The sequence below is a fragment of the Schistocerca nitens genome, chromosome 3 (genome assembly GCF_023898315.1).
Source record: "Schistocerca nitens isolate TAMUIC-IGC-003100 chromosome 3, iqSchNite1.1, whole genome shotgun sequence".
Classification (NCBI taxonomy): domain Eukaryota; kingdom Metazoa; phylum Arthropoda; class Insecta; order Orthoptera; family Acrididae; genus Schistocerca; species Schistocerca nitens.
Genome location: NC_064616.1, coordinates 777,057,153 through 777,081,977, shown reverse-complemented (window position 1 = coordinate 777,081,977; position 24,825 = coordinate 777,057,153). Strand labels below are relative to the sequence as shown.

The 24,825-nt window shown below is 43.6% G+C and overlaps 1 protein-coding gene across 1 annotated transcript in view; it reads left to right on the top strand.

Moving 5' to 3' along the window:
- Positions 1 to 24,825, top strand: part of LOC126248783 (SET and MYND domain-containing protein 4-like) — a 146,495-nt gene that overhangs the window by 4,153 nt on the left and 117,517 nt on the right. Inside the window, exon 2 of the mRNA XM_049950158.1 lies at positions 15,749 to 15,891. Coding sequence (XP_049806115.1) covers positions 15,749 to 15,891 — 143 coding nt within the window. The remainder of the gene's footprint in view (positions 1 to 15,748; positions 15,892 to 24,825) is intronic.

Below are 24,825 nucleotides of genomic sequence, written 5' to 3'. Positions count from 1 at the left end.
TCCATGCCCGAGGCAGGATTCGAACCTGCGACCGTAGCAGTCGCACGGTTGGTATATATAAAAACTCTCATTTTAGATAACTGGATTGCAGCTCACAGAATTAGTTAATTTTTTCTCCTAAGAGATCTGTGATAAAAACGGATTGTCTACGTCTCACGAGGGTTATTCGCAAAGCAACATCCGGTCGGTCGCGAAATAGCAACCAGAGTGGAACCCGATGAAGCTTTGCGCATATGTATTGGTGAGTGTCACCAGAACGCCTGTTGGTGGCGTCGCGTCATTCATATCAGTTCTGAGCTCACAGTGAGCATGTAAAAGTACCTAGAAAATAATGTCACCCGCCAAGTATGGGTGTTTGCTGAGAGATTTCCCTTGATTTCGCGTAACCGTGCGTAACATAACTGTCATACATTTCATTTTTCATGATAATTCTGGACCGCACACTGCAAGGGCAATGAGGACACTTCTGCAGCGTTTCGGATGGGAAGTATTTAATCACGCACCATACAGCCCGGACTTGGCTCCCTCTGATTTTTGTCTCTGCTGACATGAATCACTGGCTCTGAGGACAATATTTTGGCACAGACAACGAGCTTCAGACCAGAGTTGAGAATTGGCAGAAACCATAGGCAGCTGCCTTCTATGTCGAGGGCATTGGAAAGTTGGTACAAAGCTACATTAAATGTCTAAGTCGGAGCGGCGACTATATAAAGAAGTAGCTGGAAGGTCTAGCTAACTGTTGCAAATAAAATATTTTTGAGTTTAAGTGTGGTGTCGATTTCGCGACCGATCGGACCTTACTTTCCGAACAAACCTCTTACTTTTAGGACCCTATTAAGAGCGTGTGTCACGTCAAAGACAATCGTAGCGTCCAAACTATCTCACAAGGGGAGGCCACGACGTTTGGAACGCGGATTTACTGTAAACTTCGTACACTCGTAGTACTCTATGAGGACAACAAAATGTGTAAGCAGTAGCGCGTACTTCTCAAGCGTTATTGAGAAAATCGCAAGATAATTTCGGTCGTCGAATATATACGAGGTGTGGCTAGAAAAAAACCGGACTAGTACTGGTGAAACAATAAAACGAATGCAATAAGGCTGAAAGTCGCGTGGCCTGTCACGTGACTCTCGCTCCGTCTACTGCTCGAGTTTCATCTGCCTCCTGCACTCAGTCTGCCCGTGGCGTCTGTTTTAAGTAGTTGACGTTTTGTCTGTGCGTCGGAAAATGTTGAGTGTACAGAAAGAACAGCGTGTTAACATCAAATTTTGTTTCAAACTAGGAAAATCTGCAAGTGAAACGTTTGTAATGTTACAACAAGTGTACGGCGATGATTGTTTATCGCGAACACAAGTGTTTGAGTGGTTTAAACGATTTAAAGATGGCCGCGAAGACACCAGTGATGACACTCGCACTGGCAGACCATTGTCAGCAAAAACTGATGCAAACATTGAAAAAATCGGTAAACTTGTTCGACACTTTCCTTGTCAACTCCTGTTAACTCAGACACTGCTCTGATTGTTAAACGGCGATCTTGTCGAACAAGTTTACCGATTTTTTCAATGTTTGCATCAGTTTTTGCTGACAATGGTCTGCCAGTGCGAGTGCCATCACTGGTGTCTTTGCGGCCATCTTTAAATCGTTTAAACCACTCAAACACTTGTGTTCGCGATAAACAATCATCGCCGTACACTTGTTGTAACATTACAAACGTTTCACTTGCAGATTTTCCTAGTTTGAAACAAAATTTGATGTTAACACGCTGTTCTTTCTGTACACTCAACATTTTCCGACGCACAGACAAAACGTCAACTACTTAAAACAGACGCCACGGGCAGACTGAGTGCAGGAGGCAGATGAAACTCGAGCAGTAGGCGGAGCGAGAGTCACGTGACAGGCCACGCGACTTTCAGCCTTATTGCATTCGTTTTATTGTTTCACCAGTACTAGTCCGGTTTTTTTCTAGCCACACCTCGTATATCTGTGCGTGGCCATTTTAACCATGAAGCGGCTGCAGCCGAGTGGTGTCGGCACGGTAGCTCAGATGCCGGCACGGTAGCTCAGCGTGTTCGGTCAGAGAGATGGTTGGCCTCTGTAATAAAAAACTGAGTGGAACGATTAACAAACGAACTCTAACGGATGTCATGTGACGTCCGCAACGACCAAACACAACGAACAAAATGCACAAAAAAAAAAAAATAAATAAAAACGTGTTCGGTCAGAGCGTTAGATACCCTTTATAATAAAAAACTCAGCGAACGGATCATCGACAAACTGAATGGGTATCATTGGACGTCCGCCCTGAAATAAATTCAACGAACAATATAGAACAATTTTTTTTTAAATGTGTTTGGCATTCAAGCCACTGGATCGCTGGATCGAGTTGCGTTCGTCAGTTTTCTTTTTATTTTCAACACCGTCATTTTCTTTATTATTTATATTACAACTGACATAATGGGGAAAGTACGTCTAATCGGATGAAATTTTATTAAATTTACAATGTTATTTGGCAGTCTACTAATTTTTATTATCACAAATACTGTAATATTCATAACTATCGACTAGTAAACGACCAAATGCATTAAGTCATACTGAAAATGTATGCTTGTCCGTGATTTGAGAAATCCCCTATACCTGGAAGGAGCCCGAAACGACTTGTTACCTTCAAGTTTTGACCGGCACAGAAGGCTTTCGAATGATGTACAATTAATCGTCGCTTTTGACATTAGGAGTACAAATTGCAGGATGGTATTTTTCGTAAAAACATGGAAAACATAAAGTTAAACGGCACCAGCTCCATTGAATAAATGCTATGTTTCCTCATACGCAAGGTCTTTTGACGTTTTCTGTGGAAAAACAAACCTTGTTGACATTTTCAAAAAACCTCTCTTTCAGACGATGGTTTGGAAGCAAATCATGCATAACGCAGTATTTCCTTAAAAATCGGCGCTGATAATTGGTTATGCAGTATCGAGTGTATTTTAATAGCGTCTTAAAAAAAATTTGTTCTATATTGTTCGCTGAATTTGTTCAGGGTGGACGTCAGATGACACCCGTTCTGTTTGTTCGTTCATCTGTTCGCTCAGTTTTTTTATTAGAAAGGGAAGCTAACGCTCTGACCGAACACGCTGAGCTACCGTGCCGTCACCACTAAGCTGCAGTCGCTTCATGGTTAAAATCGCCACGCACAGATATATACATATATATATATTCGACGACCGAAATTATCTTGCGATTTTCTCAGTAACGCTTGAGAAGTACGCGCTACTGCTTACACATTTTGTTGTCCTCATGGAGTACTACGAGTGTACGAAATTTACAGTAAATCTGCGTTCCAAACGTCGTGCCCTCCCCTTGTCAGTGACATACAAGAGTCTCGAAAGGAGAGGTCGGCAATTGTGAATCACGGATTTTGGAGAAATCTGGCATAGGTAAAAGAACTGACTTCTATTTAGGTTTGTTGTTCGGCATACTGTAGTTGCCGGCCGTTGTGGCCGAGCGGTTCTAGGCGCTTCAGTCCGGAACCGCGCTGCTGCTACGGTCGCAGGTTCGAATCCTGCCTCGGGCGTGGATGTGTGTGCTGTCCTTAGGTTAGTTAGGTTTAAGTAGTTCTAAATCTAGGGGACTGATGACCTCAGACGTTAAGTGCCATAGTGCTCAGAGCCATTTAAACCATACTGTAGTTTTTGAGAAGATGACGAAGAAATTTCCTTTGTCGCCTAAGTACTAATGTCTGTAATTGATTGACAACATGATCCGTTGGGCAAGTGCTGGATGCACCATACTCAATGCAGCATTTCATTCAGATCTGCGCCCCTCAGTTACCTGCCTCTGCTTGTCAGTTTCATCATCCGATCGGATGCGTTTCATAGGGTTCTAGCAGCTCCCCGTTACACTTCTGGTCGAGCTACCAACGTATTTGATGTATGTGTCCCATCGCAGAGTCCGCCCCGATAGCTGAATGGTCAGCCTGACGGACTGCCGTCCTTAAGGGGCTCGGGTTCGATTCCCGACTGGGTCGGGGATTTTCTCCGCTCAGGGACTGGGTGTTGTGTTGTCTCCATCATCATTTCATCCCCATCCGGCGCGCAGGTCGCCCAACGAGGCGTCGAATGTAATAAGACCTGCACCAAGGCGGCCGGACCTGCCTCGGAAGGGGCCTCCCGGCCAATGACGCCAAGCGCTCATTTCCATTTTTTCCCATCGTAGATATACAGGGTGAACATTAATAAAATCGACAAATTGCAGGGACGGATTTCTGACTGGAAATGGAGGGAAAAAGGCCCTATGAACACGTGTCCGGAAATGCATCGTTGCCGCGGTAGATGACGCTTATACGAATGAAAGTTCTTCTCACAACGTGCCGTGTATTCCTTGTGTGTTGCAGGCTGTGCGATTACCGCGTCGTACTGTAAGCAGCGGAATGGTTCGGTATTCATGTCAGAAACAAACCGAAATGGTGTTTGTGTACGGCCAAGCCGGCCGCTATGAACTGAGCGGTTCCAATCGCTTCAGTCCGGAACCGCGCTGCTTCCACGGTCGCAGGATCGAATCCTGCCTCGGGCATGGACGTGTATGATGTCTTTAGGTTACTTAGGTTTAAGTAGTTCTCAGTCTAGGGGACTGATGACCTCAGATGTTAAATCCCATAGTGCTTGGAGCCATTTGAGTTTTTGTACGGTCAAGCAGATGAAAACGGTCGAGAGGCAGTATGGCTGTAGCAAAACAAGTACCCTCACAGGCACCAACCACATCACACAACATTTGAAGTCACCTCTCTGCACGTTCGTCTGTCTGAAAGGATCCATCATCACACAAACACCCAAAAAGGACTTGAAATATTGTGAGATGTTGTTGGTGTCTGTGAGGGTACTTGTTTCGGTATAGCCGTGCTGCCCCCCACCGTTTCCATCTATTTGGCCGTACATAAACACCATCTCGGCTTGTTCCGACATGAACACCGGACCATTCTGCTGCTTACAGTGCGCTGCGTCAATCATACAGCCTGAAACACACAAGGAACACTCAGCACGTGGTTCAAATGGTTCTAAGCACTATGGGACTTAACATCTGAGGTCATCAGTCTCCTAGACTTAGAACTACTTAAACCTAACTAACCTAATGACATCACACACATCCGTGCCCGAGGCAGGAATGGAACCTGTGACCATAGCAGCAGCACGGTTCCGGACCGAAGTGCCTAGAACCGCTCGACGGCACGTGGTCAGAGGAACTATTGTTCGTCAGCGCCATCTACCGTGGCAACGATGCATTTCCGTTTACTTGTTCATATGACATTTTCCTTCCTCCTAGTCAGGAATTCTTCCCTGCAGTTGGATGTCACTGCCTAATATTAGTCTTGCCTCCGTCCTGCTCCGACTGGAAAGTAATTTGAGCGCCGTGCATGTGCCAAAACAGTTGGACACCCTTTCTAAGCTGCCTTTCGTGTGTGATCCTCAGCAGTTCGTGGCTGTGATGACACTTCAAGTATTTTTCACGTGACCCGTAAGAGTAGTTCAACAACAGAAACCCGTTTGCGAACTGTGTCACAGGGCAGAAATGTGCATTAATACAGTTTCTGGACTGTAGCCAGACTGAATAAGTTTTGTCATTAAGTTTTTCACTTAGAAGATTATTGAATGATTCTCATGTTGCACGTTTCTTGCCACATGATGTTCAACGGATGAACGACTTCTCTAATATTTCACAAGCCGATGAAATGTTTTGCGTGTCATAAAATGCAAATGGCTGAGTATTTTCGTGTGTACTTAGCATTCGTACCATTTTTACCTATCGAGATGTGTTTTTAGTTTTTTAGCAACATTCTGGAGCTCTTATTAAAAAAGGGAGAGTACTGATATAATTTCGATTCAAGGCTACAGGTGAAACTACCAAAAAAAGACTGCAATGTGGTAAATAAAGCCGGCAAGGTGTAATTTTCTTCCACATTATCTCATATCCGCGTGGACAATACAAAAAAATGGTTCAAATGGCTCTGAGCACTATGGGACTCAACTTCTGAGGTCATTAGTCCCCTAGAACTTAGAACTAGTTAAACCTAACTAACCTAAGGACATCACAAACATCCATGCCCGAGGCAGGATTCGAACCTGCGACCGTAGCGGTCTTGCGGTTCCAGACTGCAGCGCCTTTAACCGCACGGCCACTTCGGCCGGCGTGGACAATACAGCCGCAGCTAAGTTATGTTGGCAATCTTTACCATCGCATTTACCACATTTCATGCCTCTTTTACAATTAAAGGTGAACTGCGGGTGTTATCAAGTGTTATACCATTATACTTCTTCGTTTTAAAAACTCTCAAATGACCTTAATAGAAATATTTTGTTCAATTTAAAAGAAAATGTAACTGGACTATTAACTGTCAAATCTGTCAACTTTCTTACAATAGCTTATTTCATTTCGCAATGTACTTTTCGAATCGCAGCTTTATCTTTGTTATTTAAACTGTCCTATGGAAGACTTAAACTGCGATGGGTTGCGACGGAAACATGTATCTGCGAATGCCACTGCATTTATGCGTACACCATGTTGTGTCTTTCTCCTTGAATCAACTTACATGTAATTTCATGAAATGTATTCGCAACTTGCTATAGAAACTGACTACAAACAAACGAAAATTTGCGACAGAACGACTAATTTTAATAGTGTAACGTGCAGATAATTAATCCGATTCCGCCAGTAAACTGTGGTGCATTGCGTTGCGAAATTTGTCTCGCGCAGCATATCGCTCAGACAACGTGTCGCTACCGTCTCAGCCTTTAAAATCGCAACTGAATCTAGGGGCAGATAGCGTCTTATGAGGCAACCCGCAATAACGCCCCGGTAGCTGAGTGGTCGCCGGCACGGTAGCTCAGCGTGTTGGGTCAGACAGGCGCTGGCCCTCTCTAATAAAAAAACTGAGTAAAGGAATCAACGATGAACGGATGTCCTATGACGTCCGCCCAGACCAAACCCAACGAACATTACCGAAAAAAAAAGTCGTCACGCGACAGCATGTCAATCCCAAGGGCCCGGGTTCAAATGTCTCTGAGCACTATGGGACTTAACATCTGTGGTCATCAGTCCCCTAGAACTTAGAACTACTTAAACCTAACTAACCTAAGGACATCACACACATCCATGCCCGAGGCAGGATTCGAACCTGCGAGCGTAGCGGTCACGCGGAGTCAGACTGAAAGGGCATGGGTTCGATTCCTGGCTGGGTCGGAGATTTTCTCCGGTCAGGGACTGGGTGTTGTGTTGTCCTAATCATCATCATTTCATCCCCATCGACGTGCAAGTCGCCGAAGAGGCGTCAAATCGAAAGACTTGCACCCGGCGAACGGTCTACCCGAAAGGAGGCCCTAGTCACACGACCCGCAATAACGCGGTTGTCTCCCACGCACTGCCGTCCGACTGCCGCAGACAGTATTTCCCCCCGCAAGGTACGTGTATTCATGATGCATACAAAAGAACTAATTGTTCCTCAAGCTACATGCCTGACAAAAAAAAAAAGTGAAGCACGTGGAAGTGGAGGAGAAAACTACACGAAACTTTTTTCCGGGTTTGAGAGGTTATGTGGTGTTATTTCAGTGATTACAAAATCGAGTCAAATTTACAAAGAAATTGGCGGTATGACCACACGTATCAAAACTGTTTTATTTGCAACAGTTAGCTACAACTTCCACGTACTTATCTCCATAGTCGCTGTTCTTACTTAGACGTTTGTCATAGCGTTGTACCAACTTTCCAATACCCTCGTTATAGAAGGAGCCACCAGTGCTTTCCACCAATTCTCTACACTGGCATACAGCTCGTTGTCTGTGCCGAAATGTTGTAGCGGTTCATGTGAGCAGAAATGAAACTCAGAGGGAGACAATTATGGGCTGTATTCTGGGTAATCAATCATTTCCAATTGAAAACGATGCAGGAGCATCTTCATTGCCCCTGCAGAATGCGGCTGAGAATTGTCTTGAAAAAGAAAACACATGAGAGTTATGTAATGTTGGCTGCATAGCTTCAGGCGAAATTTCTCACCAAGCCCTCGTACTTGACGGGAGACACTATTGTTCTAGGTATCTTCATGTGCTCCCTGTGCGCTCAGAGCTAAAAAGAACGACGTAACGCGATCGGGGGGCATACTAGAGACACTGCCCAACACACCTTTGCAAAACTTCATCGGATTTTCACCGTGGTTTGCATTTGGCGACCGATCGTTCCTTACTTTCCGAACAACCCTCGTATCTTTCATTGTTTGCTGTTTCCATGAGTTTGAGAGAACCAACGGATCACTCAACACATTGTTATTTTCGTCTTACAAAAACAGTTGGAATCATCTAAAAAGCAAAACAAAATCCACGCAATGACCCGATTCTCATGTTCGTCGCAGCGAATAATTACTGGTACCAGTGGCTCCTAAGAATATTCCATGCCCAAACGTGTTGATTGTGGCTGTTGAACATACCCTCTCATGTATAGAATGCTTCATCCATAAAAGGTACACGGTTTGGAAAGTCCAGTTGACTGGCACACCGTTGCGAAAACCACTGGCAGTCTACAATTCAACTTGGAAAAAAGTCTGGGTTAAGGGCGTGAACCAACTGAAGTATTTTTTTTTTCCAGCAGTGCTAATGCCTCCTCTTCAAGCCCTGGAATACGCACTGTGCCTTGACAACTGCGTCTGTCAGGACGCACCTGTGCACAAAATGAATAAAACGGGTTACGAGGTAGGCCTCAAATGCACATGTGCCATTCTGAGAACGTGCCATTGGAAACCATACATCAAGTGAATCTGTCTCTCATAGGGACCTGTGGATAGCAGTAAATGTGCGTAGATCTGGCACTCAGCGACTCGGAAACTGTCGAACGTACAACCGGTAGGCAGAATGAGAGTAGTAGGGTAATGGGTATGATGGTACAGTTTTGATATCAAATTGATATGCAGACTAGTTATATTGATCAATTACTTACCACCAACCATAGCCACCCCCACCCCACCCTGGATGGCGCCATGTGTTTTCTTCAACTGGCACATGGATCCTCGTACCCTCCCCCTCCCCACCCCTCCCCATCCCCCTCTCCCACCCACCCTATTGGCGGGAGTTTGGAATTTGGTGGGAATATTGTCTAGAGTCTCCAGTAATAGCAACAAACCATGGGATCCTGCTGTACCTATCACGCCTCCTTTTATACTCTTAAAGATCCATGATGACATAATCATCCCAATTCCGCTATTTTGTGTGCTAGATGTCCGTCAGAAGGTCAGAGACAATCCTTCATGAGTATTATTCTCATGTACAGTACAGAACAACACAATAGTGAGTGTAATTAGGACCGATCTGTCTAATTACATAGTTAGGACCGATCTTTACTTCAGTTTCCCAACTAAAATAAATAAAGTGCACTAACCTAACCCTCCTCTCCTCCATCTGGGCAGTTTCCATCTGTTGGGGAGTACACTTGGGTTTTCCATGCATAAGGACCAAGGTTTAGCTCCAGAAAGGGCACTGCCATTTTTAAGTTCCCACCAATTCCAAGAGCCTCTGGTGGTATGATTGTGTTATAGAGGAGCACTTGGGCTTTCCATCCAGGAGGAACAGGGTTCGAGTCCCAAAAAGGGCACCACCAGTTTTAATTTCCCACCAATTCCCGAGTAGAGGAGGGTGGAATGGAAAGTCAGCACAGCCTAGGGACAAAGAAATTCACACCATAATTCGAAATTCCCAACAAAATTCGAAATTCCCACCAATAAGGTAGGTGGGGGTAGGAGAATCAACATGCAGGCTGAGGAAAACATGTCGTCGTCTGGGAGTGGGGTGTGGGTGGGCGTGGTTGGGGGCAATTAATTGATCAATTTAACTAATTTGCATATCAATTTGATATCGAAATTGCACCAGGATCCCCATTACCCTACTACTAGAGAATACTTTCATCCTCTGCTCTGTAAGGACTGTGCATGTTTGCCCCTCCCTCCCAAGAATAACGCTCCAACTCCTGTCTGCTCCACACAGTAACAAACATAAGAGTGTTCCCATTTGATGACAAACTGAAGCAGGGCAAAAAGGCTCTGCAGTGTGCACAGGTGCTGCCCTCCATGCAACACCTATCAAACAGGCATTTTCACAGCTAAAAACAACACGTTCACGTCCCAGTAAGAGGCGGAAAACCCGTAGTGTTGTCCCACCTGGTATATCCACAACTATATTGACTACAGCGGTTGCAAAATAAAGGTCATAAAACTTCAGCCCGACTCTCTTTTACCTTGATGACGCTAATATATTGAAGTCGTCGCCCTGCAGACCTTCTACCATGACGGCTTGGGCCCCATATTGTGTGCCTACCCTCTTGGCAGAGTGTGACACTGTTCAATGACGTCCAGCGCCTTACGCTAAGGGATGCAGACATGGGTTGCTATGTTAAATATGCGTGTTATGACCCAGTCTACAAGCGCTCTCATTTTCTACACTCATTTCAGATACATCATATGTATAAGGAGCTGTGCTATTTACTCTGGTACAAAGCATCTGAGCGTGGCTGACCAGGGATGTTGCTAAGCCTCCGTCTTTTCTGGACATGGATTTTCGAACTGGGGGGTCTTGTATGAGAATTTCTGGTGCATAATGCTATTGTTTTTCAGCAGTTACATTTACAGAATAACTAAATTATGCCCCATCAGAATAACCAAAGCCCAATGTTTCTAAGACTTTTGGTAACGTGTCACAAGAAAACCGAGCCTGACAAACAAAAACGATTTCATTTTTTGAATATACGATTGACAATTGCTCTAAAAATCATTCGCGATGTTTATGATAAGAATGTCGTTGACCAGTCTAGTAGAGATTTTAGTCAGACAGAGTGTGATTATGACAAACTGTACAAGATACCCTGATGAGCCAAAACATTGTGACCAGTGCCCACCATAGAAAGGAAAGTTTGGAAGGTGTTAAAAAAAAGTAGTTCATATTTTGAGAGGTGATAGGTAGTATAGACCAAAAGAAGACAAAAATTTCCAGCAAACACTGGCTCTAAAATCCATGCTTGATGAGTTATAAGCACTTGTTCATGTTCGCTAGTGTGAAACACATCTCTTCTACTGCAAGCTCCATTATTGTCCATGGGCACAGCATGCAGCAAAAATATGCTAGTGTTGTTGTTGTTAACCGTATTCACAGTTTTTGGTAAGTGCTACGCATATATTAGTTCTAGTTGATAAATTTACGAAATTATTTTACATTGTAGTTTTACCCTTGAACTTACCAACATAATGGAAGCTGGTAACGCCAAACATGATCTGTTATGTTCTGGCAAGTGGGAGGAACCGCCGAGCCCGTGTCCTCTATGCTGTAACATCTCCAGAACGCAGGGTACAATCTGCACAATTATACAGCAATCTTTTCCAGCGTGATTCCCTAAAACGTCGGAAACAAGCCTGTCTTACTATGAGCGGATACCATATGGAGGACCTCCGTTAGCAATGGCTCACAAGTGTAGGTGGTATGTAATAGCAAGCAGATTACATTAGAAGCCCTGCTGTTTCACAGTAACAGAATAATTTGGTTACTGCATTCTGTAGGTCTTTCGTAATCGGAAAGAGCTTGCAGTAGAAGAGATGTGTTTCTCAGCGAAGATGAACAAGTTTTCATACCTCGTAGGGTATGCATAAGAGCCCATGTTTACTGGACATTTTTTTCTTGTTTAGGTCCATACTACCACCTCTCAGAGTATGGAATACTTTTTTAACACCCTATATAAGCGGAACAGCAATGAATGAGGATTCATTCTAGCGACGGTACGAGCCGCTAATGAGAGAATCCACTGACATTCGCAACGGGCATTTTGTTACGGCGCGGAGCCTGGTAACAAGCATCTCGTAACGGCCAGCTGATCGGCTGTTCTCGTGCTACTTCCGAGAGCATTTCTGGAAGGGCGGTGAAACCACGAGTGTCGAACGTTCACGTCTCATCACAGGACGTCCAGATCGGTGGTTTGTCCACTCCTTGATGCAGTAGAGACGACGATCTCTGATAGGTCCAGCGCACATTGTTAGACATGGAGTAACACAGCAAACGCTCCTATGTTGACCGAACGACACCATTAGCTACGAATGCAGTGGGTACGAAATCATCGTTCTTACACCAGGTCGATAGCCGTGTCAGGATATGCCGTCACGCAGGCGAACGACTGGTCGAGACATGCACGCTGGCGAGGGCGATATTATGCTATGGAGGATTTCCTTGTCTTCAATTGGACCTACGGTAGTAGTCTAGTGCACCATGATAGCCGCGAACTGCGTGAACATTATTGTGGACCACCTGCATTTCTTCATGCTTGATACCCTCCCCGACAGTGAAGGCATCTTCCAGCAGGAAAATTGTCCTTTTCACAAGGCCAGAATCGTGCTACAGTGGCATGATAGTGACTCCATGCTGATGTCTTGGACACCAGATTCGCCTGTCTCTACCCGACAGAGTATATCAGAGACGCGCCAACTCCACGCTCACTGCCACCGGTCCATAATTTACGGAAATTGCATGGCATGTACGTAGACATCTGGCGCCACGTACACATGAAAACAAACCAGAGGCTTGTCGCATCCATGTCACGCAGAACAGCTACTGCATTGCTCTCCATAGGTGGACCGACACACTATTAAGCAGATGGACATAATCCAGAATGAGATTTTCACTCTGCAGCGGAGTGTGCGCTGATATGAAACTTTCTGGCAGATTAAAACTTGGTGCAGGACCAAGACTCCAACTCGGGACCTCTGGCTTTCGCGGGCAAGTGCTCTACAATCTGAGCTACCCAAGCACGACCCACGACCCGTCCCCACAGCTTGAATTCAGCCAGTACCTCGTCTCCTACCTTCCAAACTTCACAGAAGCTGTCCTGTGTAAATTGCACAACTAGCACTCCTGGAAGAAAGGATATTGCAGAGACATCGCTTTGCCACAGCCTGGGGGATGTTTCCAGAATGATATTTTCACTCTGCAGCGGAGTGTGCGCTGATATGAAACTTCATGGCAGATTAAAACTGTGTGCCGGACCGAGACTCGAACTCGGGACCTTTGCCGCCCGCGAAAGGCAAAGGTCCCGAGTTCGAGTCTCGGTCCGGCAAACAGTTTTAATCTGCCAGGAAGTTTCAGATGGACATAATGTTTCGGCTCATCAGTGAATGTGGCTATGGCTCACAAAAGCCGGCAAGTTCGTAAGCCGCAACGGCGAATTTCACTCTGTTGTGCGGCACCTGATCAAACTTCACCGCCACCAATGTGGTACCGCTGCAGGAACGGTGTGCCACGGATACTCCAGTAAAAGACGAAAGGAACATTTCTCTTTCCAAAGAAAGTATTTTTTTAAAGATACGACATTCGTGATTCCTAATTTGAACGAAACATGTACAGTATCTGATCAAAAACATCTGGACAGCCCATGTGATGCAACACTGACCACCAGGTGACACGAGGGACGGACCAGCCAGTATAAAAGGCGGCAGGGAATTTCTTTTGTCAGTAAACAATCAGTAACAGCAGAATGGGTTGGTGAGGAGAGCTCAGTGATTTCGAACATGGACTAATCATTGGATGTCACCTGAGTAACAAATCCATCACGAATATTTCAACCCCCGTAAAGTTGCCCAAGTCGACCGTTGGTGATGTAAATGTGAAGTGGAAACACTAAGGAACAGCCGCAGCTAAACCAAGGCCAGGCAGATCTCATGTACTGACGGACATGGGCCATCGAGCGGTTGTAAAATGTCGCATGAAATTAGAGGAAGGAACCATTCATGAATTTCAAAGTGCTACCAGCAGTTCAGCTAGCACAATGACCGTGTGTAGCGAGCTGAAAAATGGTCGAGCATTTCCTTGTAAGTCACATATTCCTGTAGTCAGTAGTAGCCAACATTTGAGATGATGTAAACAGCGAAGCCACTGGATAGTGGACAACTGGAAATGAGTGATTTGTAGTAACGAATCACGCAGTACGCTCTGACAATCCGATGGAAGGTTTGGGTTTGACGAATGCATGGAGAACGTTACCTGCCGTCATGTACAGTGCCAATAGTGAAGTACAGAGGAGACGGTGTTACAGTATGGGGGTGTTTCTCCTGCTTAATATGTAGTTCCCTCACTGCGCTTAAGAAAACTCTAAATTCGGAAAGAGATGAACACGTTTTACAACAGTGTGTACTATAAACAAAAAAATGGTTCAAATGGCTCTGAGCACTATGGGACTTAACATCTATGGTCATCAGTCCCCTAGAACTTAGAACTACTTAAACCTAACTAACCTAAGGACATCACACAACACCCAGCCATCACGAGGCAGAGAAAATCCCTGACCCCGCCGGGAATCGAACCCGGGAACCCGGGCGTGGGAAGCGAGAACGCTACCGCACGACCACGAGATGCGGGCTACTATAAACAGTAGAGGAACCGTTGGAGAGGATGATTGTTTATATCACCATGACATTGCATGCCATAATGCAGCATACGTGAGGTAATAGTTTGTGGACATTCGTGAAATGGACTGGTATGTCCGGAGTCCCGACCTGAACCCAGTGGAACACGTTTGGGCTGAGTTAGAACGTCGACTTCGCTCCACACCCCATCACCTAACATTACTACCTTCTCTGGCTTCAGCTCCTGAGAGAGAAAGGGCTCCATTTCCTCCACAGACATTCAGCCACCACAATGAAAGTGTCTCCAGCAGAGTTCAAGCCATCGTAAAGGTGGACAGTGGATAGTACACTCCATATTAATGTCCACTAATACGTGTCCAAATACTTCTGATCAGATGGTGTTCACATACCACCACACCGGGTGATACGCCAGTATAGTATAGCGATGACGAATATACGCTTCCAGTGTGCGTTCACCGCGATGTCGCCAAACACGGATTCGACCATCATGATGCTGTAAACAGAACCTGGATTCATCCGAAAAAATGACGTTTTGCCATTCGTGCACCAAGGTTCGTCGTTGAGTACACCATCGCAGGCGCTCCTGTCCGCGGTGCAGCGTCAAGAGTAACCGCAGCCATGGTCTCCGAGCTGATAGTCCATGCAGCTGCAAACGTCGTCGAACTGTTCGCGCAGATGGTTGTTGTCTTGCAAACGTCCCCATCTGTTGACTCAGGGTTCGAGACGTGGCTGCACGATCCGTTACAGCCATGCGGATAAGACGCCTGTCATCTCGACTGCTAGTGATACGAGGCCGTTGGGATCCAGCACGGCGTTCCGTATTACCCTCCTGAACCCTCCGATCCATATTCTGCTAACAGTCATAGGATCTCGACCTACGCGAGCAGCAATGTCGCGATACGATAAACCGCAATCGCGATAGGCCACAATCCGACCTTTATCAAAGTCGGAAACGTGATGGTACGCATTTCTCCTCCTTACACGAGGCATCACAACAACGTTTCACCAGGCAACGCCGGTCAACTGCTGTTTGTGTATGAGAAATCGGTTGGAAACTTTCCTCATGTCAGCACGTTATAGGTGTAGCCACCGGCGCCAGCCTTGTGTGAATGCTCTGAAAAGCTAATTATTTGCATATCACAGCATCTTCTTCCAGTCAAATTTCGCGTCTGTAGCACGTCATCTTCGTGGTGTAGCAATTTTAATGGCCAGTAGTGTATGTGTGTCAGTGTGAAACATTATCTGCTCCTGATCGCACAAAAGAATCTGAGTTGCTCGCAGCGCTAGAAATGATTTATTTTACTTGACAGAAGTATTGTTTTGCAGATGGACTGGGACCCGGACGCAGTGCTGGCAGCGGTGCGCGGCCTGCCAGAGGCGGCGCAGCTGGCGGAGGAGGTGGCGGCTATGCGCACCGACCAGGACAGGGTCGCCCGCGTGCTGAGGCTGCCCTGCCTCGCCGACCTCCAGTGCGTACCAGCAGCGCTGCAGCCTATGAATAAGGGGCGATCAAAAAGATTCCGTTTGAGGTCGTTGTTGCAGCGTATGTGTGACGTAATGCAACTCCGATGCGGATATACACTATGAGATCAAAAGTATCCGGACACCTGGCTGAAAATGACTTACAAGTTCGTGGCGCCCTCCATCGGTAATGCTGGAACTGAATATGGTGTTGGCCCACACTTAGCCTTGATGACAGCTTCCAATCCCGCAGGCATGTGTTTAATCAGGTGCTGGAAGGTTTCTTGGGGAATGGCAGCCCATTCTTCACAGAATGCTGCACTGAGGAGAGGTATCCATGTCGGTCGGTGACTACTGGCACGAAGTCGGCGTTCCATAACATCCCAAAGGTGTTCTATAGGGTTCTGGTCAGGACGCTATGCAGGCTAGTCCATTACAGGGATGATATTAACGTGTAACCACTCCGCCACAGGCCGTGCATTATGAACATGTGCTCGATCATGCTGAAAGATGCAATCGCCATCCCCGAATTGCTCTTCGACAGTGGGATGCAAGACGGTGCTTAAAACGTCAATGTAGGCCTTTGCTGTGATAGTACAAGCTCCCTCCATGAGAAACACGACCACACCATAACACCACCGTCTCCGAATGTTACTGATGGCACTAGACACGCTGGCAGATGACGTTCACCGGGCATACGCCATACCCACACCCTGCCATCGGATCGCCACATTGTGTCCCGTTATTCGTCAGTCCACACAACGTTTTTCCACTGTTCAATAGTCCAATGTTTACGTTCCTCACACCAAGTGAGGCGTCGTTTGGCATTTACTGGTGGTCTGTGGCTTATGAGCAGCTGCTCCCTCATGAAATCCAAGTTTTCTCACCTCCCGCCTAACTGTCATAGTACTTGCAGGGGATCCTGATGCAGTATGTAATTCCTGTGTGATGGTCTGGATATATGTCTGCCTATTACACATCTGTATATTGAGCAAGCAGTAAAGGAAACAAAAGAAAAATTCGGAGTAGGTATTAAAATTCATGGAGAAGAAGTAAAAACTTTGAGGTTCGCCGATGACATTGTAATTCTGTCAGAGACAGCAAAGGACTTGAAAGAGCAGTTGAACGGAATGGACAGTGTCTTGAAAGGAGGATATAAGATGAACATCAACAAAAGCAAAACGAGGATAATGGAATGTAGTCAAATTAAATCGGGTGATGCTGAGGGGATTAGATTAGGAAATGAGACACTTAAAGTAGTAAAGGAGTTTTGCTATTTAGGGAGTAAAATAACTGATGATGGTCGAAGTAGAGATGATATAAAATGTAGACTGGCAATGGCAAGGAAATCGTTTCTGAAGAAGAGAAATTTGTTAACATCGAGTATAGATTTAAGTGTCAGGAAGTCGTTTCTGAAAGTATTTGTATGGAGTGTAGCCATTTATGGAAGTGAAACGTGGACGATAAATAGTTCAGACAAGAAGAGAATAGAAGCTTTCGAAATGTGGTGCTACAGAAGAATGCTGAAGATAAGGTGGGTAGATCACGTAACTAATTAGGAGGTATTGAATAGGATTGGGGAGAAGAGAAGTTTGTGGCACAACTTGACTAGAAGAAGGGATCGGTTGGTAGGACATGTTTTGAGGCATCAAAGGATCACAAATTTAGCATTGGAGGGCAGCGTGGAGGGTAAAAATCGTAGAGGGAGACCAAGAGATCAATACACTAAGCAGATTCAGAAGGATGTAGGTTGCAGTAGGTACTGGGAGATGAAGAAGCTTGCACAGGATAGAGTAGCATGGAGAGCTGCATCAAACTAGTCTCAGGACTGAAGACCACAACAACAACAACAACAATTACACATTACGACCCTCTTCAACTGTCGGCGGTCTCTGTCAGGCAACAGGCGAGGTCGGCTTGTACGCTTTTGTGCTGTACGTGTCCCTTCACGTTACAACTTCATTATCATCGGAAACAGTGGACCTAGGGATGTTTGGGAGTGTGGAAATCTCATGTACAGACGTGTGACACAAGTGACACCCAATCACCTGACCACGTTCGAAGTCCGTGAATTCTGCGGAGCGCCCCATTCTGCTCCCTCACGATGTCTAATGACTACTGAGGTCGCTGATATGGAGTGCCTGGCAGTAGGTGACAGCACAATGCACCTAATATGAAAAACGTATGTTTTTGAGGGTATCCTGATACTTTTGATCACATAGTGTATAAGCATTTACTTGTAGGCAGGGGATTGGTGTGGTATTCGTGTCCTTCCGACATGCGTACGGTAAATGCAAAAACGTGATAGTGATGTATAATGACGTTGTCACCAAATGCGTCCAAACGCTGCTGTTATTCTTTTCTTGCCTGCCGAACAACAAACACTGGTAGATATCCATAGGAAAATGAAGAATATGTATTGGGCAGTACGTCTATCGAAAAAAACCGCTGTGGAATAGTGCACCAACTTCCATGCTGGTCGCGATTCGGGCACAAGACACTGGTCGATCTTGGAGGCCAGCCTCTTCCATTACACTAACTCAAGTGGGAGACACTCGAACACCCGCCCTATAGTCTTGATCTCTTTCCATTCAATTACCATGCCTTCGGTCCCTTAAAAAAGGCTTCTTTACACAGCAGGACGTGGTCTTTTACCAAATGGTTGTCTTAAGCCTGGTAAGTCGGTGGGATGACTGCCTCAATGTTTACAGCGATTCTGCCTGATTAACATACCGGCTCTGGGCTGTATGGCCATCGAATGGAAACTTTTTGATCGCCCCTTACACCAGGCGCAGATCCACAGAGGATTTCATGTGGGTCATCACCCAACCCAAACACTATTTTAGTAGAAGTGTTTACATATATATTTTTCATATATCACTTTCCAAATTTCAACTTCCTCGTGTAGTGCAACATGCAGCGCATACATATTGCGAAACCGGGAGGTGAGACAGACCCAGATGGTATTCGCGCGGCGGATTAAGGACCGTGGGTTTGTACACTGGCCAGACTGAGTGTAATTTTTAGGGGTTTCCCATGCTCTTTTAGATAAATGGTGGCTGGTCTCCGGAGTCCGCCTCAGAACATGCGATGCATAATCAGTTAAAGTACGGAAATACACAAAACAAAGTTTACGCGTTTCACACCACTCCCGTCCTTTAGGTTACCTTGGCGACTGTGACGCTAGAAAGGGCGTCCAGGCACGATGTTACATACTACAGTAAAAATTTGTCAAATCTTACTATAGCGGACCTTATAGTAGACGATATCAACGCCAGGGAAAAGAAGAGGAATTTCCAAATTTCATAGCTAACTTTCGGGGAATAAAGTATCGTGAATATTAAAGTGTCTTGAAAACGGGAAAGAATTCTAGAAATTTCAATCTATAGCGTGTCCAGAAATATGTATACACTCTTTTACTCATATTTATTAATATACGAAACAATTCAAAATTAAAAATAATGTGAAAAAAAACATAGAAACCAGCGGTTTATCGAAATTGTTCAAATTGTGGACCACTGTGGTCCAGACGCTGATGACTCTGGTAGATGGAATTCAGCACGTTCCTAATCGTTGAAATTGGTATTTTCGCACATTCGTTTTCAGTGGCTGCTTTCAACTCATTGATTGTAGCTGATCTTGTGCTATTAATATTGTGGTTCACATTCCCACATAGAAAAGAATCTGTAGGGATCAAATCTGGTGAGCGTTAAGCTGGGCAAGACCCTCCAGCAAGAAAACAAAAATAACAGATTTTGACTTCGCAAGCGCTATACGACAAGGTAAAAGAGTCGCATTCCCATCATTTATACGAGCACAGAGCCGTAGTCTGCAGACCGCTGTTTACAATACTAGTACTAATTGAAATGGTCAGTACTCTCTTCGATTTTAAACCGTATAAATTATGACACTGTCAACGTTGTGAGAGTTTCTTGCTAATATACGAGTAATTCTTAACTTAATCTGACCACATATGCACTTCTCAAATTTTTGGAAGAATACCATTCAGATACTATACTCCTCTGACTTACAATTTTCTGGACATTCTGCATAAGTGATGTACTAAACACTGATGTAAAAATTATTACTACTATTATTATTATTATTATTTCAAGGTTTGAGTCATCTAAGGCACGCGTCAATTTCGATACTTCTTCCTTTGTTCTTCTTCCTCCTTCTGCCAGTTTTCTTTCATTTTCCCATTATGTACACTTTTTCTCTCCTCAGACCATTTTGATCCTGTCTTCTTCTTCCTCCTGCCTTGGAACCCTTCCATTTTCAACACTTTCTTCTTAGAAATCTCTCTTTCTGTTGATTCTTTTCCGCTTATGTTGTTTCTTTCTAAATATTTCCTAACTTCTTGATGCAGGATATTGTTGACTCCTTGTCCCAAAGATATTTAAAAATCTGTTTGATGAACCTGTTGCCGTTCGTTCTGTTTAAACGTCCAAAAAATAGCAGTCGCCTCTTCTGTAGCGTTTCAGTTATGTTTTCTATGTTGCGATATACTTCTTCATTACTTTTTAATTTCCATGTCTCAGTATTTCTTAGCGAACCGAGTATTTTCAGAGTGATTCTTCTTTCTTGGACTTCAAGTTTGTGAAATTTTTAGTTCAATACTAAACATTCACTTGCATAAAGGTATTCTGGTTTTACTAATGTGCTATAATGCTGTCTTTTCAAATCTTTAGACAGAGACCTTTTGTTGTAAATGTTCCTGATTATACCATATGCTCTCTGCATTTTACGTACACTTCCTTCTAAAGCGAATTTTTCTAAGCCATTTTCTTAAATCATTTCTCCAAAATATTTAAATTTATTGACCTTCTTTATTTGTCTAATATCTGTTACTAGGATTTCTGGGGCATTTTTATGTTTGCCACAAATTTTGTTTTTTTCTAGAGAAATCATTATACCTGCTTTGTTAACCATTTCTTCTATGAGATCGATTTGTATTTCTGCATTTGTTAGGTTTTCAGAAAGAATGGCAAAAGCATCCGCAAATGCTAGACAGTGAATTTTAGAACCATTGTTCTTAGTCCTCAGTCTTACAGGTGATGGCTTATGTTCCTTTAATTTTTGTTTCCACTCTCTTACTATTTTCTCAAGGACACAGCTGCCTTACACCTGTTTTTGTTTTGAATTCCTTAGATATTTCACCAAGAAACTTTATTTTTGAGTTGTTGTCTGTGAGGGTTTCACTAATAAGGTTTGCTAGTTTAGATTTAATGCCAAATTCTCTGGTCACTTTATCCAGTGTTTCCTTATCAACCGAATCAAATACCTTTTTAAAATCTATAAATGATACAACTATGTCTTTAGAGTTTGTAGGTCTGTAACGGATTGTGGACTTGAGATTGAAAATCTGTTCGAAGTAAGATCTGCACTTTCTAAATCTTCTCCGATATTCTTCCACATGGCTATCGCGTTGCTTCTACCAGGTTTAGTAATATTGTTGCAAATATTTTATAACCCACTGGCAACAGAGATATATCTCTGCAGTTATTTGAATCATGCTTACCGCTCTTGTTGTGCAAAGGATGGATAAGAGACACATTCCAGTCTGCTGGAATCTTATTAGTTTCCTACATTTCTTCTGAAGGTCAGTTATAATTTTTGGTTAACACTTTTTATAAGTTCAGCTGTAATACGGCCTTCTCCACTCGGTTCTATTGTTTTTCAGAATAGTTATTGCTTTTTTTTAATTCTTTCAGCTGTAGTAGGTGGGAGATATGCTTCTGTGTTTCATGAATATCTAGAAATTTTAGCTTACAGATCGGTTCTTCAGAGTTCAACAGTTGTACAAATTATTTTCTTAGTATTTAGCAGTTTTGGGTATTGCTTAGGCGCATTTTACCATTTTCATCTCCGAAACAAATACTTGGCGCTTGGTAGCTTTAGATGATTTTTAAACATCTGATAGAAATTCCAGAGCTATTTTTAACACACCTGTTTTGTATGTCAAGAAGTGGTGACTTCTCAAAAGATAGCGTAGTACTCTATATTATTCATGCTGTTTCTTTCCCTTGCAGTTTAAACTCATCAAGGTAATGAGTCTTTTCAGAAAATTTCGATTTTTTTCCACTGTTTCGTTCTTTCTGCAACTGCTTTTTCTCAGGTTTTATTCCACCAGACTTTCTTTATAATTTTTGGATCCAAATACATTCTTCGCTGCCTGTTGATTTCTTTGAATAATTCTTCCCATTTTCCTGATTTAGCTATTTTAATTTCTTCTTGAAAATGTTTTATTGACTCTTTTGTTATGTTGAGCATGTCTGCGTTATATTTAATCAATTTTTGCTGCCTCTTTTCGTATTTATTAGGGAGAATTTTCAGTTTAATTTTAGTCAGTTAATGCTCAGAGTCAATTTCCCTGTTTCCTGTTACTTTTACATTCATGATTTCTTTAATATTGCTTTGAGTAATAGCCACGTGATCTAACTTCAACTCCCCTAGTATTATATTTGGAAATATCCATGTTTTTGCTTTTCTTGGCAGTTTTTTTGAAAGAAGTTGACATTAACTTCAACTGAAATGTCTTACAAAGATTGCCATTTTTGTTTGTTCTTTTATGGGCTGGATATTGCGACGGTACCTGATAGTAATTGCTGAATAGTTTCTCTTCTGAACAGGAGTCCATTTGAGCAGATCAGCTGCGACTTTGCCTGATATTGCTTGTACCTTAGGCACTTGGGCTAAGCACGGCTTCGTTTAAAAAGAATAGCCCCATGTAGTCATAGGGTCGAGCCGCGATCGCCTACTCAGGTGCCCCGCAACTAATTCGCTGCAAATAATAACCTGTAGCTATGATCCTGCACTCAAATGATCTATGCGTTGGCTAGAAAGGCGAGCTAATAAAATGCACAGAAATATAAAATAATGGATAAACGAGTAATTTAAAAAAAAGGTTCTATTCTAACGTCTGTAATTGATGAAAACAACAGACAATTATGTTGAATAACGTTTATTCAAGAAAGAACATTTCAAATAAACGGGAAGTGGTCCTACGATATTCAGTTAAAATACAGACAGAAAATACCCTTATCAAATGCAGTAAAGTTACAGTGATCGCCTTACGAGAATGGCAGCAAAATCTCCAAACCGAGTAGTCATCAAGTCCATTTCGTGATCACAATACACGAAGGATTCACCAGCTCAAAATAGTTCAGAGCTCAGCATAATTATTCACAAATTATCACAAGCGGTACAAAGAATAGTAACTCATATTCTGTCTATTCGAAAGCGGAAAACTCTGGAGTACATTCAGACCTCTCGAATTATAAAGTACCTTCACAGCCCAGAATCGAACCCCTCTGTGATCGAATCACGCTCGTTATCACAGGCAGGTCTGTCTTCTTGCAGCACTCGACAGCAAATGTCCAGAATCATTCCCTTGAACGCTCCACTCGGAAGTTCCAGCCTCTACTTGACTCCAGCAGTGCTCCGCCACTGTCCAATTCTCTTTTGCTGAGGGCCATCCCCACCAAAAATACATCGTTCTCAAGCTCTACAGACATGATGTGATTCAGGTTGACCATTTCCTGGACTAACATATTACATCAAAATTTAAATAAGGAAATGTCATAAACATTTTGTTACACTCAGATCATTTACAATAAACATAAGTAGTAGTTGGTTCATAAATAAACAAGACAGTACTCTTTCGCAAGTGCGCCACGTTACATGACTACAGATAATCGCTAAGAATTGTTTGAACAATTACTTATGCTTGCTTAACAGAGGAGTCTTTTGGCACTCTTTACAAAAGTGGTGTTGGCCAAAACAAGCGACTGTCCACTTTTAAATTAGCACAGTTTTTAATAGCATTTGCAAGCAACATTTAAGTAAAGTTACTGCCAAACTATTCATTAAATAAAAACACAAGTATAACAAAATATGAGGTATTCATGCTGCATTCGAAATGGCTCTAACAAGGGAACCTCCCCATCGCACCCCCTCAGATTTAGTTATAAGTTGGCACAGTGGATAGGCCTTGATAAACTGAACACAGATCAATTGAGAAAACAGGAAGAAGTTGTGTGGAACTGTGAAAAAATAAGCAAAATATACAAACTGAGTAGTCCACGGGTCGCATAGGCAACATCATGGAAAAAGTGAGCTCAGGAGCGTCGTGGTCCCGTGGTAGCGTGAGCAGCTACTGAATGAGAGGTCGTTGGTTCAAGTCTTCCCTAGAGTGAAAACTTTATTTTCTTTATTTTTGCATAGTTATTATCTGTCCGTTCGTTCATTGACGTCTTTGTTCACTGTAATGAGTTTAGTGTCTGTGTTTTGCGACCGCATCGCAAAACCGTGCGATTAGTAGACGAAAGGACGTGCCTCTCCAAAGGGAACCGAAAACATTTGATCGCAAGGTCATAGGTCAACCGATTCCTCCACAGGAAAACACATCTGATATATTCTATATGACACTGGTGACAGCATGTGCGTCACATGACAGGAATATGTTGTCGACCCACCTAACTTGTACACTTGGCGAAGGGGTAAAAAGATTCTTCTACATTGCCCGATTTAGGTTTTCTTGTGGATGTGATAATCACTCCCAAAAAAGTGATGAAAACATAAGAGTTTGTCACATAAACTGAAAATAAAAATTAAACTTTTCACTCGATGGAAGATTTGAACCAAGGACCTTTCGTTCCGCAGCTGCTTACGTTACCACGAGACCACGGCGCTCCTGCGTTCCCATCGTCCTTAATGTTGCCTATCTTCGCATGAACTACTCAGTTTGTATATTTTGCTTATTTTTTCACAGTTCCACACAACTTCTTCTTGTTTTCTCGATTGATCTGTTTTCAATTTTTCAAGGCCTATCCACTGTGCCAACTTATAACTAAATCCGAGGGGGGTGCGATGGGGAGGTTCCCTTGTAAGCACTATGGGACTTAACATCTGAGGTCATCAGTCCCCTAGACGTAGAACTA